Below are 23,927 nucleotides of genomic sequence, written 5' to 3'. Positions count from 1 at the left end.
ATCCATATTTTTTTGTCAATGCAAATATGCGTATATATTGAGGTAGGCTTGAAAAGAAGTATGATTGGGTTGAAATTCGAACAGCCTAATATAACCCAACCTGAAATTCTACTAGGTCCAATGCGAGCTGAGCTGCAATGAGTTTAGGTCCTAAGAGGATCCTTGTTGAGTTCTTTAATGTGATTTACAAGAGTACAACATGAATGTGTGGATTTGCAGTTTTGCACCCAATGACTACAAGTCTAATAGCACTAGATGAATCGAATTCAATGATTACTTTCATATAACTTCTTGAAGCATTTTAATAAAAGTTTTTGCTCAAACAAACACTCCACATATATATACTTCATCAAGTATTGAGTTTCCAATTAAAATGATAGCAATAACAGATTGAAGAATCACAAGACCAATATTTACAAAGCCTTGTTGGCATTCTGTAATTTATTTTCCTATGGTGTGCTTGGAAACACGATGGATTTCCTCATTCGGAAAGAAGTGATTCTGAAAGAAGCTATTATGCCTAGTTTTCATGAAGGCAGAAGTGTGATTCTCACAAACTTAAAAGTGAATCCAAACATGTTAATCTGAGGACTTTGGGTTCGGGGATACGCTAGAGGACCCCGAAAAGAGGTGGTCTATATGATCTGCAATTTTTCCATGAAGAAGTGGTTCAGAGACCCAAGAACCAGGTGTAACTCCAGCAGTTGCCTGTCTTTCTCTATAGGAGGCCCAAGTAACCACAAATAGACCAGCAATGATAAAAGATCCCCCTATAATACTGTCATCACACGGAAAAAAAGACCAAGAATAATAAGATTTTCTGAAATAAAATAATTTTAGAATGCATGAAAGAACTTTATCAAATTCAACTAGATAAGAGTCATAAGACATTTTATTAAGTCCTAAGCAAGTGATGGATTGCAATTTCTCATTCTTAATGTCTTATACTTTGTTATTGGTAGTTGGAAACTTTTAAATGTCCATTTGAGAAGTTGGAACAAAATGAATCAATAACTGAAAGTAATAGGAGCTATACCTTCCCATGTATATTTGACTTCCAAGGAAAATCTGGGACATTACAGAAGAAAAAAGAGGTTGAAGTGGCATGTAAAGAGCAACCAAAGCTGGCCCTAAGATCTTGTTGCTCCATGTCATGATTCCATAATTAAGAGCAGATGCAATAGTTCCCTGAGTAAATAAGGAAAGTCACAGTCCACATGTTAAAACTCCACCAAAATAATCAATTAGAACATAGGATACTTTCAATCTTTTCCTCCATTAAAAAAAGACCTCTTTGCTTTACTCCAGTAGCTTTCATTTCTTAGTTCACTGCCTCAGGTACATTACCTAAATACAATTTTCGATGACATATTAATGTACTCTTTGACTTTGTGCAAGACACTGCAAATTATTTATTCCCTCCATTTTGCTTCACAAGACAGTACAAATAGCTGAACCATAACAGCTAAATCCTATCTTATTCTCAGCTATTGCTGCTTCCATCTCATTCTCAACTATTACAACTTTAAAAAAATAAAACTGTTACTGCTCCCATCATATTTTCTCAACTATAGATAAGGGAAATGTCAACTTTAGTTTCTTATATATGCAACTAAAAGGTAGCCTATCTAGCGGTTTGTAACACCCCAATTTCTCAACTAAAGAGTCACATTAGTAACCTAACAAAGTCTAAGGACCAATCTGCAATCCCTAAAAACCAAGGGAATTTTTTTTCTGTAAAACAACTAAACACTTCGGCTAAAAGGTTGGAAACATACCATAACTTTATTTAGATAACTTGTTTCCCGATATACAGTAATAATAGTTTACAATACCATAAGTAAGGTTCAGAATAAACATGCGCACTTTAACAGTGGCGGAAGCAAGACTTTAATAACAGAGTTCTCATAAAGTAAAAGAGACTCCAACATAATCCACAAGAAGAGAAGCAAAGCTGCTTCTCATACCTCTACTCCACCGCTTACAACTCGATCTCCAACTCGAGTAGCTATGCCTCGGCGGAAGGATCTCCATCGCCTAATAGCGTTAAGCGCCCAAACAACAAGTAGCAAATAGAAAGGGTTAACTCCATGCAATTACCATGTATAAAAGAGAAAAATCATGCTGTTCGAATTTAATTACCTGGCATGGTAAATAACTAGCAACATAACTCAACTCATATATCAACAACTTAAACATAAATCGGACTCAGATAATAATAACCTCAACAATGTAACATCAAATCAGATATCAATAAACCAATACGAAAATCCAACAACATAGGGTCAGGTGTTAGTTCCCTATAATGCAACTATATGCTGCTAACAAAATGGATCGATCAATATCGTCTCTCAAGACGGGACAATGATAGGACACACCTCCTCATCGCCACTTATAACGTCATACATGACGGGACAATCATAGGACACACCTCCTAATCGCCACTTAACGTCACACAAGACGGGACAATCATAGGACACACCTCCTGATCGCCACTTAGCATCTCGCAAGATGGGACAATGATAGGACACACCTCCTCATCGCCACTTGACTCAAGCCCTATATGCCAAGTCAGACAATAACAAAGCCCACCCAAGGACCAATCCAAAGTAACCACATGTTCCATCCACTAGGAAGCAGTAACGACAGAAACCAGTAAACGGCCGAAGCCTCTCAGAAAACATTTTCCAAATTCAGCATAATAATCATAATCATCTGCCAATCAATATAAACATCTTCATCTCAAACACAGGCAGTGCGATAAAAGCATGCAAGACTCAAAGACGCTCTAAAACCGAGTTACCCTTACCTTCGTGAGTAGAAGTTGGGCATGGAAATTGCGAACCTAGAACAAAGAAAACACAATCATCAACACAAGCTTCACTAGGAGCAACATGATCTACTAATACTAATCGAAATCGTAAAGAAAGCCTCTAAAGCTTCAGAGTTCCTATTTAGGCACAAATTGACAACGGAGACTTCGTTCGCTAAAACGAGCATAACTCGAGCTACAGAACTCAGAATGACACGAAACCGGCGCCAAAATTTCGACAATTGAAAGAGCTACGCAATGGCTCAGGTCATAGAGACCCAAAAATTATTTTTGGACACGGTACCCAAGCAATTAGGTTTCGGCCACTATGGAAAATAGGGTTTTCGAACTTTTTCTTCGATCTAAATCAATTCACAAGGTAGTTTTAGGGTAAAACTAAGGCAAAGAAATTGTCGGAACAATTTTCGGACAATCGGGTCGAAATACGACTATCCAGGGGCATTTTGGTCCAAAATAAAGGCTCAAAACTTCAAAGTTATCAGTTCGGAAAACAAATTTGACAGCATTGATCCTCATGACATCCGTGACAACAAATCCTAAAGGCACGAAGTCAGATTACAGCTTTTCGACAATAAAGTTTCGAAATGTGCGACTAATGGGGTTTTGAATCAATTTTTCAGATCTTGGACAACTGAATCGCAATCGGCGATTACTGACAGAGGTTTTAGACTCATGGGAACATAAGGAACATAACCCAACCAAGAAATCAAGGAAATCGGACAATTTTAGAAAAAGCTCAAAACTGTGAGCACAGAAACGACTTCAGAAACGCAACAGAAACAGTAAACAGAGGTAGGATTCATGCTAGTTACCTCAATACCTAGAAGTAGGGACGAACTGCACGAAGATTGGTCAAGTTTTCGCGAAAATTTCTCCTATCCTCCTCTCTCCTTGCTCGCGGCCTTGAATGGGTGAGAATGAAGAGATTTTGCTTTTTCGAGCTATTTATAGGCAGGTGAAATCGCGGGAAAATGAAAATTTCGCGATTCCGATTTTTGCAGCACGTCCACCGAGGAATTCTAAGAGAGATTCTGGCGTCAGAATTCCAGAACTCAAAACAATTATCTATGATTTGGGAAAAACGATATCTAAAATCCCAAAGGCGGTGTAAGTTAATCTGTCCCGTTAAACTACTTTTTGCTATGATGCTCAGACGGCAAAACTTCCTTCTGAAGAAAGATTGGAAATGTCGAAACAAATCTGGCAGCGCGGACGGAAACTTCGTTAGAAGTCCCGAATAGAAAAAGTCTTCATCCATCGCTCGAATCTAGGGTTTCGAAGCAAGGAAATTAGCGTCGTCGGACTTCCGAAAAGTGAATACTATCGTGCGTACAGTCTAGAGTTCCGAAATGAAACGCTGGTCGAAGGAAAAATAAAGAAAATCTTTAAATTTCCCAAGGATTCGAAATCTCACTTAAAACGTTGCTCTAAAGCGAAATTAGCCTATTCTGGACACGCTTGCCATAAGGCGGGTGTGCAGACGACTCGCTCTAATTCCTAAAATGACTACGCAACATTCCTCAAGCAATTCCTGAACTTTCTTCTTCATTAATCTTTCTCAAATATCAAACTCCTGTCACGCTTACACTGATTCTACGCGTGAGTCGGAAATTAGCTTGTTCTGAAAATCCAGGTCTTACACGGTTCATGCAACTTAGATGGTGTCAAACTTGCTTGGATGCTACAAAACATGCCTCATGCCTGTGAATGCTTTAGAGAAACTTGGTTTTTTAACTTGTCAAGCATGACGGTGGCTATAACAGTTCCATGAAGTAAAATGGACCAGAGAATCCGCAATAGCAATGACTAATATAAGGAGTCGTGATATTGAAGATTGATTTGAAATTTTGAGTGACTCACAGCATAAATAACGGCAAGTATTTCTGATTGTGTCAAAATCCAATCACTCGGTCCATCAGTAATGAACAACGACATTATCACCATTAGTACAACTCCAAAGAAGAATGAATATGTTGTGACAGAGAGATTTGCAGGATACTTTTTTAATACTGGTGCCTGAAAATAATTAATGGACACAAGTAAAACTCGCTGACAATGTCACAAATAAAAGAATCTAGGATCACAAGTTCACAATAAATTGCTTCACAAAAGTTGTAGAGTGAGCTTAACTAATGTTATTAATGAAGAGAATTTTAATGACCCTAATTGGTGCTTCTGGCAATAGGTCATTAAAAGGGATAACCTGTATGAAAGGATTGGTTTAATCAAATGAAAAACATCAAAGCTTTGTTGTAGTGTGTTTTTTGTTGGAAGGGAAAAGGGGGAAGAGGAAAATTCGAAAGCTAGAATAGATACCTGAAAAGCTAGAAAAGCAGCCATGCACAAAGTGTTCCCTATCAAGCAAATGACACCAAGTTTAAAATGGTCTAATCCAAGATCTTGTAAACCACTGATTAACCATCCAGAAGGCTCTGTCTGACCTCTGGCTCTGATTTCACTTTGTGTTTCATGGCCCCCGTCTCTATATCCTATGACTGCTGGACCACGATAAAAAACCATCAATATGGCACCTGAAACACAGATAACAGTTCCTCCAACCTTTGCCAGGCCTTCACATCTGAGCAAGTTCACGCTTTCTGTACTGCACGAATAAGTATATTAAGCTACACATTACTTTATGTCCTGGAGTATCTGAACTGAATAATTTTAGTATTATAGTATTGTTCTAATTTCAAAATCCTTTATTTATCTTAAATGTACTTTTACTTAAGTTTGTATTTTAATAAATATTGACAAATATATATCCATGGGTGACCATGGATACCCGTGAATATTGTTGAACCCGTTAAAAATCCACTTAATGGATATTCATGTGGGTATGGAAGGGGTACGAGCGTGCATTTTTACCCACGGGTGGGTGGCCGGCATATATGTACTATTCATGTCCATCCGTATCTATTGACGACATCCCTAAATGGACCTAGTACGGTCTCTCTGGTGCTTTTCATGAACAACATACATAAAACACTCAGATAGAAAATGGTAAAAGTGAAACTAACTCCATTATCACGGTAAACAGAAATGTAAAAACTGGAATGGCTGGCTGTACAGCAGAAGCATAAGTTGGATTTGTATAACTTAAACCAATGAGAAACAAGAGCTGGTTGCCAAATATCCTGATCAAACAAACATAATATGCATGAACAGAACACTATGTATTTCATATAAAACAAAAATATGAACTGGAGCAAGACCCTTACCCTGTTAATCCAAGAAAGAAGAATGACATCAATAGCTTCTTATCAATAGGCGGTCTTGTTTGTCTACAGTCAGCAAGGATTAGGATACTCACACATCAGAAATAAATTGAAGGAAACCAATTTCGAGTTAAAATTCCAATTCTTAAGCTTGAGTGAGTAGCTCATCTAATTGAAAAAAGCAGGTATAACTCATGCTTTGCTGCCATCAACCAAAATAAGCCAGATATGGAACCATTAGCAACAATCAAGCATAAGTAGAACATTTCTAGAACCAGAATACCAGATTTTAAATAATAAGGCATTTTACATCAGTAATTAAATACCAAGCATACTTCAAATTTAGCAGGAAGAAAAAGTGCATAGTTGAATTTAATTAGGATTCCCCCTTTCCCAGGCTAGAATGGTAAAAAAATATATATGTATTATACCCATTGTGCCTAGTGCATTCATAAGAAGATAACCCACAATTAAACATATATATCTCAAAACAGCAGCCCTTGGCTTTTGAAATATAGCATAATCAGTTCATGTTTCAGAGCCTCTATATATAACCTCAATTCTTCTAATAAAAAGTTGAATTTCAGCACATAGTAGATGAGAAAATGCATTATCCACGCTTCGAGCACAGACATGAAAGCCCAAAAACAGGCTCTTACATGAGGGGGCGTGTCACGAATAATAATATAAAACCATTCATGTGGATAATTAGTTCGGTTCTGGGTTGAAAGAAAGGTGAAAAGGGAAGAAAAAAATGGAAGAAGAAATATCATGCCTTTCTTTGAAGAAAGCGATGGGAGCAAGAATGCAGAAGGCAAGGAGATCCCGGTAGAAGCAGAAGACAAGTTGGTTGACCCCATCATTCAGGGCCACTTTGGTGATGACATGGTAGCCACCATAGAATAGCTGCACCATCGCCAAGCCCAAATGGGACTTCCATGTATCTTTAACTCCCATTGACCCTGAAGAAGAAGAAGGTGTTGCCATTTCAAGTATATGTAATTCCCACACAACACTCACATCACACCACACATAAATTCATCAAGTCAACCACATGCAAAAACAGACTTAAATGCATAGTTTCAATTTCTTTTATTTTATATAAAACTAATGATAGTCAGACATATAATATACACCTATTTTTTCTCTCAATCTGTCACTCCTATTGTTTATTACATCAATTATTTTGCTCTATTCTCTTCATTTTTTGTGGGTATCTATTCTATGTTCACACTAACATATGTGTCTATTATATTGTCTGCATATTTGTACAAATCGTTTTCCTTTATATAATTCCTCATGAATTAAATAATGACACGCCATTTATTTTAATAACTTTTATCTAGAATCACAGGGCACGAGGAGTATTTTTTATTTCTAATCTACTAACATATTTTGATATAATAAAATAATAAAATATTTAACATTAAAAAATGTTCACGTGTAATAATTTAAGATGAAAAATATTAAGAGTTTTATATTTTTTATTTACTTTTCATGGACCTAAAATTTTTCTATACTGAAATTCAATCCTTACCTGCAAATATATTCTTTTCAACTTTGATTATTCATACAATTTTTTCCTTAATTTTAATTTTACTCATTTTTTTTCATATTTTCTTCTTCTTTCTCTTCTATTTATATCTCTATTGTTGAGGTATGAGTGTGAATAAATTAATTTCCTTTTTTTCCATGTGAAAAATGAAAAGAAAAAATGACAAAACAAAACAAAGCTAAAGCATCCTCCTCACACACGAACCCAACCACGCTAGAAGAGGGAACCGTTGTAATTGTAATTTCAATTTTATTTTTTCAAAGAAAAAATTATATTATCCACATTAGTGATGACGTGTCCTTGAAATATTGTATGCTGACATTATTATTCGATGAAAAATTATAGAGAAGATAATTTTTTTTTAATTTAAAAAATTAGAGGACTTAAATTAACTGAAAAAACCGTAAGACCAAATTCACCAAAACACTATATTAGGAGAATTGAAAATGCAATTAAGCATAAATTTTGTCTAGAATCACTGGAGAGGTATTTTTTATATCTAATTTACTAAAATATATTAAAAATATATAAATATTTAATATTAAAAAAGTTCATGTGTGATGAGATAAAAATATCTAAACATCATTTAATATTTTCATTAATATTAAAAATTTAAATATTTTGAACTTATTTTTAATGTTTTTATGAATATCGCATTATATTAACTAGTTAGATAATATTTACCATATAGTTGGTGTTTAAGTTTTATATGTGATTTCGGTCCCAACAAAAAAAATTTATATGTGATTGGCACTCAATTAAAAATTAAGAAACAATTTTATTTAATAATTTTAATAAAAAAATCGTAAATAATAGTAAACTTGATCAAGTTATTATTATTTTTTTTGTTAAACACATGTACCATGGAAACAATCTTGCTTATAAAAAAAAAAACCATGGAAACAATCTTATTCAAGTTAGGAACATTCAGGCGGGTGGAATTGACTTTTCTTACAAGAGTTTTTTTTTTATACACAAGAGTTGTGACTCGCTTACACTGTTTGTTTGAGGATGAAAAGGGCAGAGAGAAACAAGAGAGAATAGAGAGTAGGGCACAGAGATAAAAGATTGTCTTCATACAACATTCCACATATATCAACTATAGATAATGGATTGAAGAATCACGAGACCAATTTTGACAAGGCCTTGATGGCATTCTATAGTTTATTTTCCTATGGTGTGCTTGGAAACACATAGATTTCCTCGTTCAGAAAGAAGTGGTTATGAAAGAAGCTATTATGTTTATGGAGGCAGAAGCGATTCTCACAAACTTAAAAGTGAATCCAAACATGTTAATCCGATGACTTCGGGTTCGGGGCTATGCTGGAGGATCCTGAAAAGATATGGCCTATCTGATCTGCACTTTTTCCATGAAGAAATGGTTCAGAGACCAAAGAACCAGGTGTAACTCCAGCAGTTGCTTGTCTTTCTCTATAAGATACCCAAGTAACCATATAGAGACCAGCAATGATAAATGATCCCCCTACAATACTGTCATCACATGGATCAAAAAATAAGAATTTTCTAAATAAAATAATCATAGAATGCATGGAAGAACTTCATCAAGTTCAACTAAATATTGATAATACATTTTATTAAGTCCTGTCAAGTAAAAATTGACTCTAGAAGTAAGTGATGGATTGCAGTTTCTCATTTTTAAATGTCTTTACCCTTTGTTTTTGGTAGTTGGAAATTTTTAAATGTCCATTTGGAGAACTTGGAACAAAATGCATCAATAACTGAAAGTAATAGGAGCTATACCTTCCCAAGTAAATTGAACTTCCAAGGAAAATTTGGGACATTATGGAAGAGAAAAGAGGTTGAAGTGGATTATAAAGGGAAATCAAAGCTGGCCCTAAGATCTTGTTGCTCCATGTCATGATTCCATAATTAAGGGCAGATGCAATAGTTCCCTGAGTAAATAAGGAAAATATTTGTCACAATCCACATGTTAAAAATCCACCAAAATAATCTATTAGAATATACAAATATCCCTTAGAACATAGGATACTCTCAATCTTCTCATCCTTAAAAAATCCTCACTGCTTTACTGCAGTAGCTTTCATTCCTCTGTTCACTTCACTGCCTCAGGTACATTACAATGACATATTAATGTCCTCTTTGACTTCTGTGCAAGACTGCAAGTCATTTTTTCCTCCATTTGCTTCACAAGATAGAACAAATAGCTGACCATAACAGCTAAATCCTATCTTATTCTCAGCTATTGCTGCTCCCATGCATCTCATTCTCAACTACTACTGATCCCATCATATTCCCAACTATAGATAAGGCAAACATCAAGTTTAATTGCTTATGCAACTTAAAGGTGGCCTGTCTAGCGGATCATGCAAATTAGATGGGGTCAAACTTGCCAAGCATGACAGTGGCTAAAACAGTTCAATGAAGTAAAATGGACCAGACAATCAGCAACAGCAAAGACTAATAACGATTCGTGATATTGGAGACTGATTTAAAAACTATACTGACTCACAGAATAAATAACGGCAAGTATTTCTGACCGCGTCAAAATCCAGTCAGTCGACCCATTTGTCATGAAAAATGATACGGGCACCATTAGTACAACTCCAAAGAAGAATGAATATGCTGTGACAGATAGGTTTGCAGGATACTTTTTTAATACTGGTGCCTGGAAATCATTAACGGCCACAAGTTAAACTCGCTGACAATGTCACAAATAAAAGAATCAAGGATCACAAATTCACAATAAATTGCTTCACAAAAGTTGTGGAGTGAGCTTAACTAATCATCTATGAAGAGATTTGTAATGACCCTAATGGGGTGCTTCTGGCAGTATGTCATTAAAAGTGACAATATGAATGAAAGATTGGTCTAATCAAATGAAAAACATCAAAGCTTTGTTGACCAATATCCAAAGTGTGTGAACTTATTTAGTGTGTTTTTTGTTGGAAGGGAAAAGAGGGGAAGAGAAAAATGGGAAAGTTTTCTTTGTGACTTCTCCCTCACTTGAGAGGATTTTAAAAAGAAAAGTCATTTAATGGATATTTCAATAGATACCTGAATAGCTAGAAAAGCAGCCATGCCAATACATTCTACTATCAAGCACATAGCCCCAATTTTAAAATTGTCTAATCCAAGATCCTGCAAGCCACTGATTAACCATCCAGAAGGCTCTGGCTGACCTTGGGCCCTTATTTCACTTTGTGCTTTGTGACCCATTTCTCTAGATCCTACCACAGATGGACCACGATAAAACACCATCAATATGGCACCAGAAACACAGATAATAGTTCCTCCAACCTTTGCCAGACCTTCATATCTGAGCAAGTTCACTCTTTCTGTACTGCATGAAATAAGTTCATCAAGCTACACATTACTTTACGGCCTGGTGCATACCGTATTTCTGTACTGCAATTATGAATGTGCATCTGTGTATGCGCTCTAGAAAAAAGATGAACTAATGATAACTAAAGAATTCATCCGTCATACAGATGTGATATTTTGGTCAGCCAAATTACGTGCCCGATTCACATAATTGGTCGGCCAGATAGAGAGATTTTCAAGTACCTTAACACTGTCTGCTAATAATGTGCAAAATTTGTCTATCATAATCATGACAGATATATAGTATTAATAAGGAATACAACCCAGCTAAACATGACTCACTTAAGCATTCACGGTGCTGAAAAAGACAAAACTGTCTGATCTAGCTCTGCCTCTGGTGTTTTCCTAGAACAACATAAATTAGACACTCAGGTAGAAAATGGTAAAAGTGAAACTTACCCCATCATTACGGTAAACAGAAATGTAAAGACTGGAATGGCAGGCTGTACAGCAGCAGCATAAGTTGGATTTGTATAACTTAAACCAATGAGAAACAAGAGCTGGGTGCCAAATATCCTGATCATAATCAAGAACAGCATGAACAGATCACTATGTTACTCATATGAAACAAAAATATGAAATAAGTAATTACAGCAAGACCCTTACCCCGTTAATCCAAGAAAGAAGAATGACATCAATAGCTTCTTATTAATAGGCGGTCTTGATCGCCTACAGTCATCAAGGTATAATTAGGATACTCACACATCAGAAATGAATTGAAGAATACCCCACCTCATAAGATGGGAAAAAAATCAGTTTTAAGTTAAAATTCCAATTCTTAAGCTTGAGTGAGTAGCTCAGCTAAATGAAAAAAACAGGTATATATAACCCATGCTTTACTGCCATCAATCAAAATAAGCCAGATATGGAACCATTAGCAACAATCAAGCATAAGTAGAGCATTTGTATAAATGATAAGCCATTTCACATCAGTTAAATACCAAGCATACTTCAAACTAAGCAGGAAGAAAAAGTGCACAGTTAATTCAGTTAGGGTTCTTTACATCCCCCAGACTAGAATGATACAAAAAAAACCACAGCAGCATATGGCCTATGAAATTAAGCATAATGAATCAATGATTGAATGAAGGGTGAAAAGGGAAGAAAGATCATGCCTTTCTTTGAAGAAAGCGATGGGAGCAAGAATGCAGAAGGCAAGGAGATCACGGTAGAGGCAGAAGACTAGTTGGTTGACCCCATCATTGAGGGCAACCTTGGTGATGACATGGTAGCCGCCATAGAATAGCTGCACCATCGCCATGCCCAAATGGGCCTTCCATGTATCTGTAACTCCCATTGACTCTGAACAAGAAGAAGAAGAAGGAGTTGCCATTTCAAGTATCTGTAACTCCCACACAACACAACACTCACATCACTGTACTTTGAACTCAGTGCAAAAAGCCAAAAACAGATAACTTGTTCAAATGCATAGTTTCAATTTCTTTTGTTTTATATGTAACAAAAGTATTCATGAACCACACTCTTAGCTTGGGTGTGGAAACAAATATAGAGAAATGAATCAGAAGAAAGAAGAAATAATGAATGTGATAATATGAAGTAATAAGAAGTGAAAGATAGCGAGAACAATTATGTGTTTGTGCATGTTTATATTATTGAGTGATTCATGAATCATGACTCTTTATATAATCTCGTGAATTAAATAAGAACCTGTAATTTTTTAAAATAAATTTTATCTAGAATCATAGGTCACCAGGGGTATTTTGTTCTTTCTAATTTACTAACATATTTTGATAAAGTAAAATATTTAATATTAAAAGATATTCACTAGTAATAATTTAAGATGAGAACATTAGGAAAATGTTTTGTTAACTCTTCATTTTAAGTGTAAATGGAATGGAGATGAGAGAGATAAATAAAAAAAAGATAGAAAAAGTAAAAAATACGATAAGTAATATGATTGAAAGAGAAGAATAGAAAATAAGGTGTAAATGAAAAATGATAGGAATGAATGAATCATATCTCAAAATATTAAGTCATATATTACGATCTTAGAGAATTGAATTTGATGGATGCTTTATTTAAATTTATTATCACCCTTCCAATAAAAAAATTCTAAACTTTTTTTCCATTTTTTTCTAAAAATCCTTGAGGCAACCTCGTCCAAAGTGGGTTGAGTCTAGTTGATCTTTTTCTGGCTCAACAAAAAGTGAGTGAGGTTGACTCAACACACATTCTTAGCAACCTTTGGCGAGCCAACCCTGATGGGTCGGACTTGCCCCTTTTTTTAGAACGAAAATTGGCTCATTTTAATAGCTCTATGATGAAAAACTCGGTTTTTTCCAATGAGTAATGCTACGTAGTACGACAGATCTGGCACGAGAGGGGCAAGAGACTCATTTAGTGGCGGTTTTAAAACCGCCACAAAATTACAACAGCAAAAAAAAGAACATGTACAGTTTCTGGCGGTTTCAAACCGCCAGAAAATGCTTCGTGCGTGGTGTACGAGATCCAATGTCGTGCCCCACAGCATTTTCCTTTTCCAATATTTTTTAATTTAATTAAAATTTTACATTCACATAATGGTATTCTAACTTTAATCAGTGATGTAATTAACAAAAATATTGTACTCTATGAAGAAACAACTTTATCCACAAAATTAACATACAACTAGTTTTTAAAAAAAAATCATGTATACACCTAAATGTCTATAAAAAAATTGATATTCGCTGCTCAAACAAGTGCTGAATCTCGTCCTAACAAGTAGGTTTTTTTTTTGAATTCAATCCTAACAAGTAGGTTAACAAGTATACCAATAACATATATGTAGAAGTTATAAGTAATGATTATTGTATGATAAGAATAGAAATATCTCTACCTTTTTCCTTGCATATTGTTACAACTATATTGTACAATAGAACAAATTAACTTCAAAATATCATTTCATAATTTTTACATTGAAGTTCAGCCATCGAAAAAATTGTTGTGAGAGATTATTAGAATTTCTAATTACACTTTTATAGTTATTGTGTAAATTTAGGCAATTTAATTAGTTACAAATTTCTATTTATTTCTATTCATGATTTCTCTCAGCACTTTGAGATGCTCAGTTGGTCGTAACTTCACAAAACAACTTCAACAAACTCTATGATCACGGGGCAGCACTTTGAGATGCTTAATTTGTCGTAACTTCGCAAAACAACTTCAACAAACTCTATGATCACGGGGCATGCCCCGCCATGTAACAATAAAAAAACTACACAATCACTCTTACCTATATAATCACTTAGATCACAATTACTTCCCCAACATAAACTTGAAAATCCTTTATTTCTTAATTACCATTTCTCTATTGTTCGAACTCATCAAAAAGAAGGATCTTATATCATGGCCTCTCACAATACCAATTCCATTCTTTGGAGATTTTTCTTGGCTATTGTGATTGCAACCATTTTTACTCCAAACCTTAGTTCTGCAAAGAAATCCAAGATAATTGGCCTGAAAATGAATGTAATTGATCGATGTTGGAGACCAAATCCCGAATGGAGGAGGCATCGATCTCAACTAGCCACTTGCTCTGTGGGCTATGCTAGCAAGATGAAAAACAATATTGGTGATGACCTCATCCATTATAAAGTTACTGACCCTAGTGATGACCCAATAAATCCAAGACCTGGCACCTTGAGGTATGGAGCTTCGGTAATTCAAGGTAAAGTGTGGATCAAATTCCAAAGAGACATGAAAATTAGGCTTGAGAAACCTCTTCTCATTAGTAGTTTCACCACCATTGATGGTCGAGGCGTAAACGTCAACATAGCTGATAATGCATGCTTGATGATCTATAAGGTAACTACCAACCCCAAACATTATAAATGGTGTTTTCATGTATATACACATAGCTCACAAGTGTTTATTTGTTTCTAGACCACAAACATAATCATCCATGGCATTCGAATTCATCATTGCAAAGCTCAAGCTCCAGGAATGGTGATGGGGCCTAATGGAAAAGTTATGCCTTTGGGGCAAGTAGATGGGGATGCAATTAGATTGATTACAGCTTCAAAAATTTGGATTGATCATAACACGCTTTATGACTGCGAAGATGGCCTTCTTGATGTCACACGAGGTTCAACTAATGTGACTGTGTCCAACAATTGGTTTAGAGATCAAGACAAAGTTATGCTTCTTGGCCACGATGATGGATATGTCAGAGACCAAAACATGAAGGTTACAGTTGTGTACAACCATTTTGGACCTAACTGCAACCAACGTATGCCCAGGTTAATATTTATTCTTTTAGTTATCAAGTTAAAATATATACAAAATGTAAATTTACTAGAAAATATTTATTTGACTCATTAATGATAACAATAATAAAACATTGCAGAATTCGCTATGGATATGCACATGTAGCCAATAATCTTTACCAGGGTTGGTTGCAATATGCCATTGGTGGAAGCATGGAACCTAGTCTCAAAAGTGAAGCTAACCTCTTCATAGCACCGACTGCTGGAAATAAGGAGGTGATTAATTTTAGAATATTCATTTCAATTAGCTAGCTAATAATACATTAATGGAAATGGTTCTTAGTTCAAGTGATTTGAAGTATTTGTTTACATTTAAAATGATTTTAATTACTTGTATCTTACTATTTGTATAATGTGTATAGGTAACGTGGAGAAAAGCTAGCCATACAAATGGGGATAGATGGGAATTCCATTCAGTAGGGGACGTTTTTGAAAATGGAGCCTCCTTCACCGAAACAAAAGGAAATGGTGGACGTGTGTGTAAGCCGAATTACAATGGGGAACAAGATTTTGAAGTTTCTGATGCCAAGTCTGTAAAATCATTGACAATGTGGTCGGGTGCACTTCGGTGCAGCAAAACTTCTATGTGTTAAATAGAAAAATTAGAAGAGGTACTTTGCTTAGATGAGGAATTTTGAAGCAAAGTTTGCATCATCAGTGTGGGATTAATGCTTCATAGATAAAAGACTTATGTTAATCAAGTTATATTTGAATCAATGTTTTTATCTTTTATGTATCAATATTTTTTTCCTTTACTTGAAGTTTAAAAAGTCGTACTTATATTCACAAATACTCAAATCTGAGATATTTGCTTAAGCTAGCACAATTTTGTGGCAATTGATTTATGCGGTTGGTGGTTGATAATATGATTTAAAACTATAATAAACTTTTATATAAATATTGATTAGAAGAAAATACAAAGAAATGCCAATATCAGGCACATGGTGACTCTAAAAGAAACACAAAATTCAAACAAATAATTTGCTGATCTGGAATCAGTGTAACTGATGACAGTTTCATAGGGCCAAAGCACGATTCATTATCGAACAATAAACAAACATAACATTCCAATAAACTATATAAAGCACCATTCCAAGATGTCCAAATGCTAAGAATTAAGAACAGTTCAATGAAATTCATCAAGCTACTCCATCACAGGTTGATCAGTTTGATGGGGGTGAGGGAAGAAAAGGAACTGTTGGGAGGGTTGGCAGAGAAGGTAGTGTTAGCTTGGGTGCTGTTGGCAAAGGGAATGTGGGCAATGGTGGCAATGTGTTGGGCAACTGAGGTTGGCTGCTTGGTAATGGCGGCAATGTGAATTTTGGCATTGTTGGTAATGGTGGCAATGTGAATTTCGGCATTGCTGGAAATGGTGGCAGTGTGGGTTTGGGGAAACTTGGCTGAGATGGCAACGGGGGCAATGTGGCCTTGGGGAGTGGTGGGAGGGTAGGAAGTCCCAATGCTGGAGCTGCTGTTGGAGCTTGCAGGAGGTGACGACCAGCTAGGCTTATCCTGGGGCTTGACAATAAAATTGCCACCAGCATACAAACAATGACAGAATGCTTTGAAGTGGCCATTTTATGAAAGATCAGGGATGAGATCCTTTAACTAATTGGAGAACTTGTTTATGATGTTGTTTTGAGTTTGAAACACATCAAGTCGTGATGGGTATATATAGTGAAGGGATTGAGAGAATTTGGAGCCTTTTCAAGTGTTTGATATGATGTAGTTGAGGAAGTGCTAGGTTGTTCAACTTAACAGTGGATGGAGGTCATCAAATCAAACATGACCTGCAATTGTGTTGGTCATACTCCCTCACCCAACATTGAGCACAAAGTCTGAGTTGATTACCCATAAATTATTTATGATTAAGTAAGGAACGGCACACTCAGATGAACAAAAAAAAAGGTTTAAATGAAACATATCATCTTGGGTTGATGCAAGTAGTTAGGAGTGAGGTCACTAGCACCTAGTAAGTTATAAGAACCCACACTAGCTACCTTCAATCATTATTATTATTAATATTATTAGAGCCAAATAACAACTTCACATCAATTAAGAAATATAATATAATTGAATAATGGAAAAGGAGAGTTGAAATAATGTGATGCATTTAGTAGTAATATTATAATTATAATATATAATTAAGTAAAGACATTTGTCAAAAAAATAATTAATGTAGTTCAAAATTCAAGCTCATTCCTGTAAAAAAGGGCCAAGTTATTATAATAAGGACCGGTGAGAGTACTAACTAATAAAAAATTGATGATTGAGATAATTTGTTTTAGATACGTATTTATTTGTCTGTACCAAAAAAAAGATACGTATTTATTTGTAGTTATTTTACCTCTTTCTCTATAGCACATCCCATTTATTTTAGAGGAATCAAATCCAAAATGTGACCTTTGATACTGCAACTTCTAAAGCATTTCATAGAAACTTGTAATGAAAATCTATAATTAATTCATTGCAGACAACAGAAATAGAATTCCAGTATTTAGTATCTCAAAGTTTTAAGTAGATCAAAGAATTTATCAGCTGGATATTAGTACAATTTCAAATGGTATAGGGGGAGAGAAATAGAAAGAGAGAAGAAAGGTTATTTACGTAACAAACATAGCAAGGGTAGGAGCAAAACGTTGAATAGAACTCATATTCCTAGTATAGTTCTTATCTGATTCGGAGGATGCCTTGCCAAAGATCTGGGATCTGGATAGCCATTCTTGGGATCCATAATTGCATTATAAATAAGCTCATAAGCTTCAGCCAGCGACCTGGCCACACCTATAGAAGCTTCAGAACGCAACCTTGGAACCTGCATCTGTTCAAACTCAGGCAGGGAACTTTCGCTTCCCAAAATAAGACCAAACAGAGCTTTCAAACACTCTGAAAGAATGGATGGACTTGTGTCCTCCATCTCAGCCAATGGGGTACTAACTTCATCACCCCCCTTGTTATGGACTGAATTGCGGAACTGGGGCATCTTTTCTGACAAATTACATTTTCTTAATATCGCATCCGCTTCTTTATCCACAAGGACTCGCAAGTGGCTATCTATCATAGTTCCAAGCCTTTTCACATACTCAGCAGCTACCACGTGTCCAGATAGAGGTTGTTGAATAGCACACAAGCAGTTAATGAGAAAGATCTTTGAGGGAGTCTCACTAGTCTGCAAAACATAGGTTAAGGCAAATGTCATACAGATACAGAACTAGTATATTGAATAATAAAAGTTCTAAAAGGAACCAAGTAATAAAAAAAGCTCAGAGAGTGACCGTGTAATGTTTCCATATGTTTTGAAGTTCTTTAATTCTTCCACTGTATTTGTTGGTCCAATTACACAATGATAATTACTATAGTTTTGTATTTGATTTGAACACATGACTTTATTTGTTGGTCCACATGATTTTACATTCACAGCTTGACATGGTATTTCTTTAAGAAAAAAGTTCCAGTAAAATTACAGAATATTTCAATTTTAGTCTCTAGATGACTAGATCCCTATTAAAGTTCATTTAATTTTTTGCTGGAATGATATTAAAAGGTTGTAAAGCTGGACTCATGCACCGTCATGGGCACAATAAAAGCATGTATAACTGCAGATCATCAGGAATATTTTCATTTGTTATAAAATAGGCATAATAATTGATAAAAACACACAGGATTTAAGTTCTACGAAAAGCAGAATTTTATTAAAAGGGGTCTAAAACTAAAATTCAACTAGCAAGAAATATCTGTAAACCCAAAAGAGCATGGAAAACAAGTATTCTTTAGATAAGAAAAAGGAGGAAGAACGAACCAGTGAGGATGATGTAGAACTGCTATTTGACAAGATTGCATCAACTGATGATCTAGTTAGTTGACCAGAGTCAGAACTCGATCTACTCCTCCTTGATGAGTGGCCAGCTCCCTTTGACTTGTGTGCCTCTGCTGCTCGTTCACACATCTGCAACAAATACAAAGCTAAAGCTATGATATCCTACAATTCATTAAAATTACTGCCAATAGTCTTTTAAAAATGAACATCCATCAGTTTACAATTTTGAGCTGCCTTTAAATTGGATGTTCCCGTTATCCTTGAGCATAGCACTAAACCAACTAGTTCACAGATGGGAGTATGCAAAGCATGATTTATTAAATCATCAGGGAGAACCAGGAATAATACACAAACTAGTTCAAGTAATCACATGTTTAGAACAAGAATATTTGCAGGAGAAGGAAACACACATAAATTTAGTGAAATGAGCAGACTAAACAGTGATAACATTATCAAACACCAGTCTTAGCCCCACAAGAACCACGAGAAACTCCCTAAGTTTCAAATAATAGCAATATGATGGAAACCAAGGACCGTGGTTCTATGCAGATATTTGCAGCATCTCAATGGGTCATATTGATTAAGTGCAGAGATTTTCAAAGACTACCCGTATGTGAGTAACCTTATGATACTACAAAAGGAGGTCAAATTTTAGAATAACAAATTCATAATTTCACATCACTTACTTCACGATTACACAGAATAGCTGTGCTATCAAATGCAGGAACCAGATAGAGAAACATACCTGAATTATTGGATCCAGTATAGCAGATATAACTGGATCAAAAACAGGTTTTTGCCCAGATGCAGGAACCATCATGCTGTTATAGTTGTCAATTATTTCAAGAAGTACAGATACTCCTTCCCTCACTGCAGATGGAGGGGAAAGATCAACAGCAACAAGTGGGGGATATCGTAAAAGCTTTTCTCCTCGACCTTTCAAAATATCGAAAAATGTTTTCTGAGCAGCATCTTTCAGTGCCCATAGTGTATTACAAAGTGCAGTTTCCCGCCCAAGTAAATCTGACATCTATAAGACCAGAATAAGTCAAACAGATCTATATACATATGGGATTTCTACTGTAAGTACAAAAATAACAGAAATGACAACTCACAGTGTAGCAGTAAAATTCAAGTGTATTACTGAGTTTGTAGGAGACTATAAGACTTGGTTGAGACTGCAATACTTGTTCAACTCTCAATTTAAATGGCCGACATACTCCTTCAAATATTCTATCAAGAACAAATATCAAGTCAGATTCTGTCTTCGCAGAGCCACTGTCATAGTTATTGGAGAATTGCTTTGCTGTCGGTCCAGTGTCCACACTTGCATCTGGATCAAGTAATACAAGCACAAGTTCACGTTCGGATGCCAAGGCCTGTATGCATATACAAAAATTATAAGCTGAAAAATTAAACCAGGGTAGAAAAACAGCATTTAGAAGAGGCTTCAAACATTCATCGACAAGTTTACATGTCATACCTGATGCAACCAGCCTAGCATATCACCAACATATCGCAATGGGTCATGAGCATGCACTTCAATTGGTCGAGGCAAACCACCAGGGCCTCCACGTGTAAGAGCACTTATAAACCTTCTAAAAAGTGCATTGTGTCTCATATTGGCTACCTGCAAAATTAGTTAATCAAGAATTTATGAAGCACACGCATACGATGATAAGGACAATAAAAGTTTCAATTTGACAACAAAGAACATTCTTTCCATATTTTTATTAAGATAAGGTCCTCAAGCAATTATTTTATCCTAGTCACCATTAGATGGTGCATGAAAAATGACATTTGACAATTTTTCAATAAATTGATAAAATTCATAACAAAATTACCTCTTCTGCACAATACTTGAAAAGGACAGATCTTTCCCTGAGGTAGCGTACAGCTGTTTTCAGAAGCTCACTAACTTCTGGATTGTCCGTGTCACCCAGCCTTCTACATTCGGCCTGAACCCACCTAGAAGTAAAGACTATAGTAGTTATATATATTATCAAACTAGCCAATCTCAATTAAGAGAAACAGCTCATAAAACCCTTTGATATTCAGACTAACAGCACATAAAAAGATGAAAAATCTACACTTCATATTTGTATTTAAATCACAAAGATAGATGAGTCTTCACCTGCATAGACGCTCATAAGCTCCTTCTTGATACACAGCCATCATATCCATCAACTCTAAACCAGCACGCTGCAATGAAATTCCTCAGTTCAATAAAGATTACAATTAATTTCAGAATGATAAATTAGAAGACTTCAGACTTTGGATTACATATGCAGATTTGCACACATAATTGGGGGGGGGGGGTAGAGTAGACAAGAATATTACCTGATGATGTGTCCTAAGCAACACTTTGCAGTTGGCATGAATCTCTTGGACATGAGATAATGCTTTGAAAAAGTTTTCATTCAGCTCTTCATCTCTAAGTGCGTTTATCTACAGATGATCAAAAACTAATTGTAAGAAATGACATAATAGATGGATCTCATATTTAATTCACAAATCCATAGTCCAATAATAGGTAAGACATCAGATATTCAGATAATAACTTAAACCTCTTCAGGGGAGAGCTGATAATCACGCAGGAAACATGCCACAATCTCTTGTCTTTGTGTAGTAGTTTCAAGCTCTTGTTTGAGCCTTTCTGTGGTACTGATAATGTCACCGGTGCTAGCACTACAACTGTTCAAAGACTTTGCTATCCTGTAAAAGTATAGAACCTAAAATTTTATCGAAAGATCTACTGGCTAGCAAAATAAATAACTTATTATTCTCGTTGAAATAACAATGAGACAATGATACGTTTCAAAGGTAAACTTGATATGCTACGAGGCAGAACTTAAATCCTAAACCCAACAAAGTGCTAAACAACTCCTAAACTAAAAGGAGGAATCATAAGCCAACACCAACACCACACAATAAATACAAAAATTGAATATCTTGATCACAAATCATACTCAACTCTAGCACACTGGCTATCATGGAACTTCCTTGTGTATAACTTGATAATTTTTTCCAAATTATTGCTGCTAAATCACCCACTAGTATTCCTAGTAGCATTCTAAATATGAACAAGAACTCTGGACACACTTTGTGCTGAGCAACATATTTTTTCCCAAATGAAACGTTCATCTGTGCTTGAGTGAAAGGCATCCATGTACAAAGCACCAGAATAACAAAATTACAGGGATACAATCACGAAAATAGTAATCCTAATAGTGATTAATAACTAGTGTAGCCTCCCCCCTTAAATGTTGAATGCCTGAGCAAAGAGAAATTATCTCTTTCTAACTGCATCAGTCTCCTTCATCTGCATAATACAAGCCCACAGGGTAGCAAATGAAAAATCCAACCCTACAGTTTCTCAATTAAGTTATGGTCCTAGAAAACAAACACATCAGCCATTGCCTAAGCACACTTCATTCTCCAACAAATAGGTGACATTGTTCCTAAAAACCAATAACCTACTCCAATATTCAAAACAATCATTAATTTGACAGCTCATATACCTCACAAATTTTTAGTGAAAATGTTAACAATATCTCTACTGGATGCTTTTTACTTGGATGGGAAAGGATTAATTACTCGCGTTTCCCCCCTATTATCTCATTTTGAATACATTTTTCAGCTACAATTGATATAAGAGCCCTACTAAGACTAAGCATGTACTGCATAAGCGGATGCAGCTCAATATCTCAACAAAGCACAGAAATCGAGCTCCAGTCAACGGCATTCGGAATCAAAGCACACAATATCTAGCTACACACAAATCTCCTACTGGTGCAGATGATAAACATGTAAACAACCAATGGCAACTAAGGAACACTGAAATCGAAAACCGCACCTATCGCAGCACTCGGCAAGCGCATTGACCTCGTCCTCCACGCTATCCAATGCCTGCAATAAAAAGGTACTGAACCAGATCAGAACAGCAGAAGCAAGTGAATCATAATTCATACAATGCAGTGGCATACGAAGAAAACAGAAGGTGGCGGCGAAGAGGAATTACCAGTTGAACGGCGTGGGAAGCGTCGAGGAACTCATGGTTGATGGAGAGAGCGCGCTTCTCGATGGTGGATCGGAGGTTACGGCGCGCCTGAGGAGTGTTGTCATCGTAGAAGGAAGAGAGCGTGTTGAGCGATGACAAGAGATCCGGCGTATCGATCCTCGATTCTAGAACCTTCTTCAGCTTCCGTGATAGCCCCGGCGCCAAACCCGCCACCGTCGTTCCCATTCTCTTCTGCTTCTTCTTCTCCGATCTCCGTTCAGATCTTCGATCGATCTATAGCTTCTTCCTTCTCGAGTTTCTTCCATTTTTTTTCGCTAAACCCGGTTCGGGTGAACCGGGTAGATGTATAATGGGCTCCGGTTTAATGAGCCCGAACTTAATTGGGCCAGATTTTCACCCAAAAAAAAAAACAGTTAGTTTAGCATCTTCGGTAACTCCAAAATATAAAAATTTCATCATATGATAGGAAATCACATTCATATGATAGAAAATTTATAAAGTACTACTACATAGTACATACATAAGTACATAGCCAACATGTTTAACTGTAAATTAGAACTGAACATATGTACTATATTATTCAGTACAAATGATTCAACATATAGTCTTCTCTTTCTTATGTGATATTATACACCTACTCTCAACTCACAATCATATGTTTAGTTTTGTTTATTATTATTATATTATCTTCTACATAAATTAGTTTAATAAACAACAAAGTGCTTCCTAACTTCCCTTTTTTGGCGCTAGTTACACACATTTGTAATGCTATCTCGCCATATATTGCTGATTAGGTCTGACATATATCTTAACGATCGATGTTGTGGTTGGCCGTTTGACTTTAAATGTTTACAT

The 23,927-nt window shown here is 35.8% G+C and overlaps 5 protein-coding genes across 8 annotated transcripts; 1 reads left to right on the top strand and 4 right to left on the bottom strand.

Moving 5' to 3' along the window:
• Nucleotides 1–260: 260 nt before the first annotated feature.
• LOC130740313 (WAT1-related protein At4g19185-like) lies at nt 261–7,129 on the bottom strand. 4 transcript variants are annotated; one of them, XR_009020098.1, is made up of 8 exons: nt 6,827–7,129; nt 6,055–6,117; nt 5,854–5,970; nt 5,150–5,435; nt 4,694–4,849; nt 1,968–2,037; nt 1,037–1,188; nt 640–778 (listed from the first exon to the last, which is right to left on the bottom strand). XR_009020098.1 is itself a non-coding variant. In XM_057592865.1 (7 exons), the coding sequence occupies exons 1-7, from the start codon at nt 7,036–7,038 to the stop codon at nt 580–582; spliced, it is 1,185 nt and encodes a 394-aa protein (XP_057448848.1). In that variant the 5' UTR covers nt 7,039–7,118; the 3' UTR covers nt 261–579. The 4 variants fall into 4 exon arrangements, 3 of the variants coding, with proteins under 3 accessions (XP_057448848.1, XP_057448850.1, XP_057448849.1); XM_057592865.1 differs by lacking the exon at nt 1,968–2,037 and having other exon boundaries at nt 261–778; nt 6,827–7,118; XM_057592867.1 differs by lacking the exons at nt 1,968–2,037; nt 4,694–4,849 and having other exon boundaries at nt 261–778; nt 6,827–7,120.
• Nucleotides 7,130–8,523: 1,394 nt separating this feature from the next.
• LOC130740312 (WAT1-related protein At4g19185-like) lies at nt 8,524–12,438 on the bottom strand. The gene is made up of 7 exons (XM_057592864.1): nt 12,085–12,438; nt 11,576–11,638; nt 11,369–11,485; nt 10,643–10,928; nt 10,098–10,253; nt 9,368–9,519; nt 8,524–9,097 (listed from the first exon to the last, which is right to left on the bottom strand). The coding sequence occupies exons 1-7, from the start codon at nt 12,300–12,302 to the stop codon at nt 8,899–8,901; spliced, it is 1,191 nt and encodes a 396-aa protein (XP_057448847.1). The 5' UTR covers nt 12,303–12,438; the 3' UTR covers nt 8,524–8,898.
• Nucleotides 12,439–14,038: 1,600 nt separating this feature from the next.
• On the top strand, nt 14,039–16,047 carry LOC130735780 (probable pectate lyase 4). Its single transcript, XM_057587678.1, has 4 exons — nt 14,039–14,773; nt 14,852–15,207; nt 15,315–15,450; nt 15,597–16,047. Exons 1-4 carry the CDS (start codon nt 14,315–14,317, stop codon nt 15,825–15,827), a joined length of 1,182 nt encoding a protein of 393 aa, XP_057443661.1. The 5' UTR covers nt 14,039–14,314; the 3' UTR covers nt 15,828–16,047.
• Nucleotides 16,048–16,100: 53 nt separating this feature from the next.
• LOC130735781 (protein PELPK1-like) lies at nt 16,101–16,890 on the bottom strand. The gene has a single exon (XM_057587679.1). The coding sequence runs from the start codon at nt 16,809–16,811 to the stop codon at nt 16,398–16,400; it is 414 nt and encodes a 137-aa protein (XP_057443662.1). The 5' UTR covers nt 16,812–16,890; the 3' UTR covers nt 16,101–16,397.
• Nucleotides 16,891–17,674: 784 nt separating this feature from the next.
• On the bottom strand, nt 17,675–23,350 carry LOC130740311 (conserved oligomeric Golgi complex subunit 6). Its single transcript, XM_057592863.1, has 11 exons — nt 23,073–23,350; nt 22,908–22,960; nt 21,619–21,766; nt 21,392–21,499; nt 21,186–21,253; nt 20,896–21,019; nt 20,535–20,681; nt 20,167–20,430; nt 19,797–20,081; nt 19,034–19,180; nt 17,675–18,403 (listed from the first exon to the last, which is right to left on the bottom strand). Exons 1-11 carry the CDS (start codon nt 23,295–23,297, stop codon nt 17,885–17,887), a joined length of 2,088 nt encoding a protein of 695 aa, XP_057448846.1. The 5' UTR covers nt 23,298–23,350; the 3' UTR covers nt 17,675–17,884.
• Nucleotides 23,351–23,927: the final 577 nt, after the last annotated feature.

The sequence above is a fragment of the Lotus japonicus genome, chromosome 2 (assembly GCF_012489685.1).
Source record: "Lotus japonicus ecotype B-129 chromosome 2, LjGifu_v1.2".
NCBI classification, from domain to species: Eukaryota; Viridiplantae; Streptophyta; class Magnoliopsida; order Fabales; family Fabaceae; genus Lotus; species Lotus japonicus.
The sequence above is the reverse complement of the archived record's forward strand: the minus strand, read 5'-3'. Positions and strand labels throughout refer to the sequence as shown.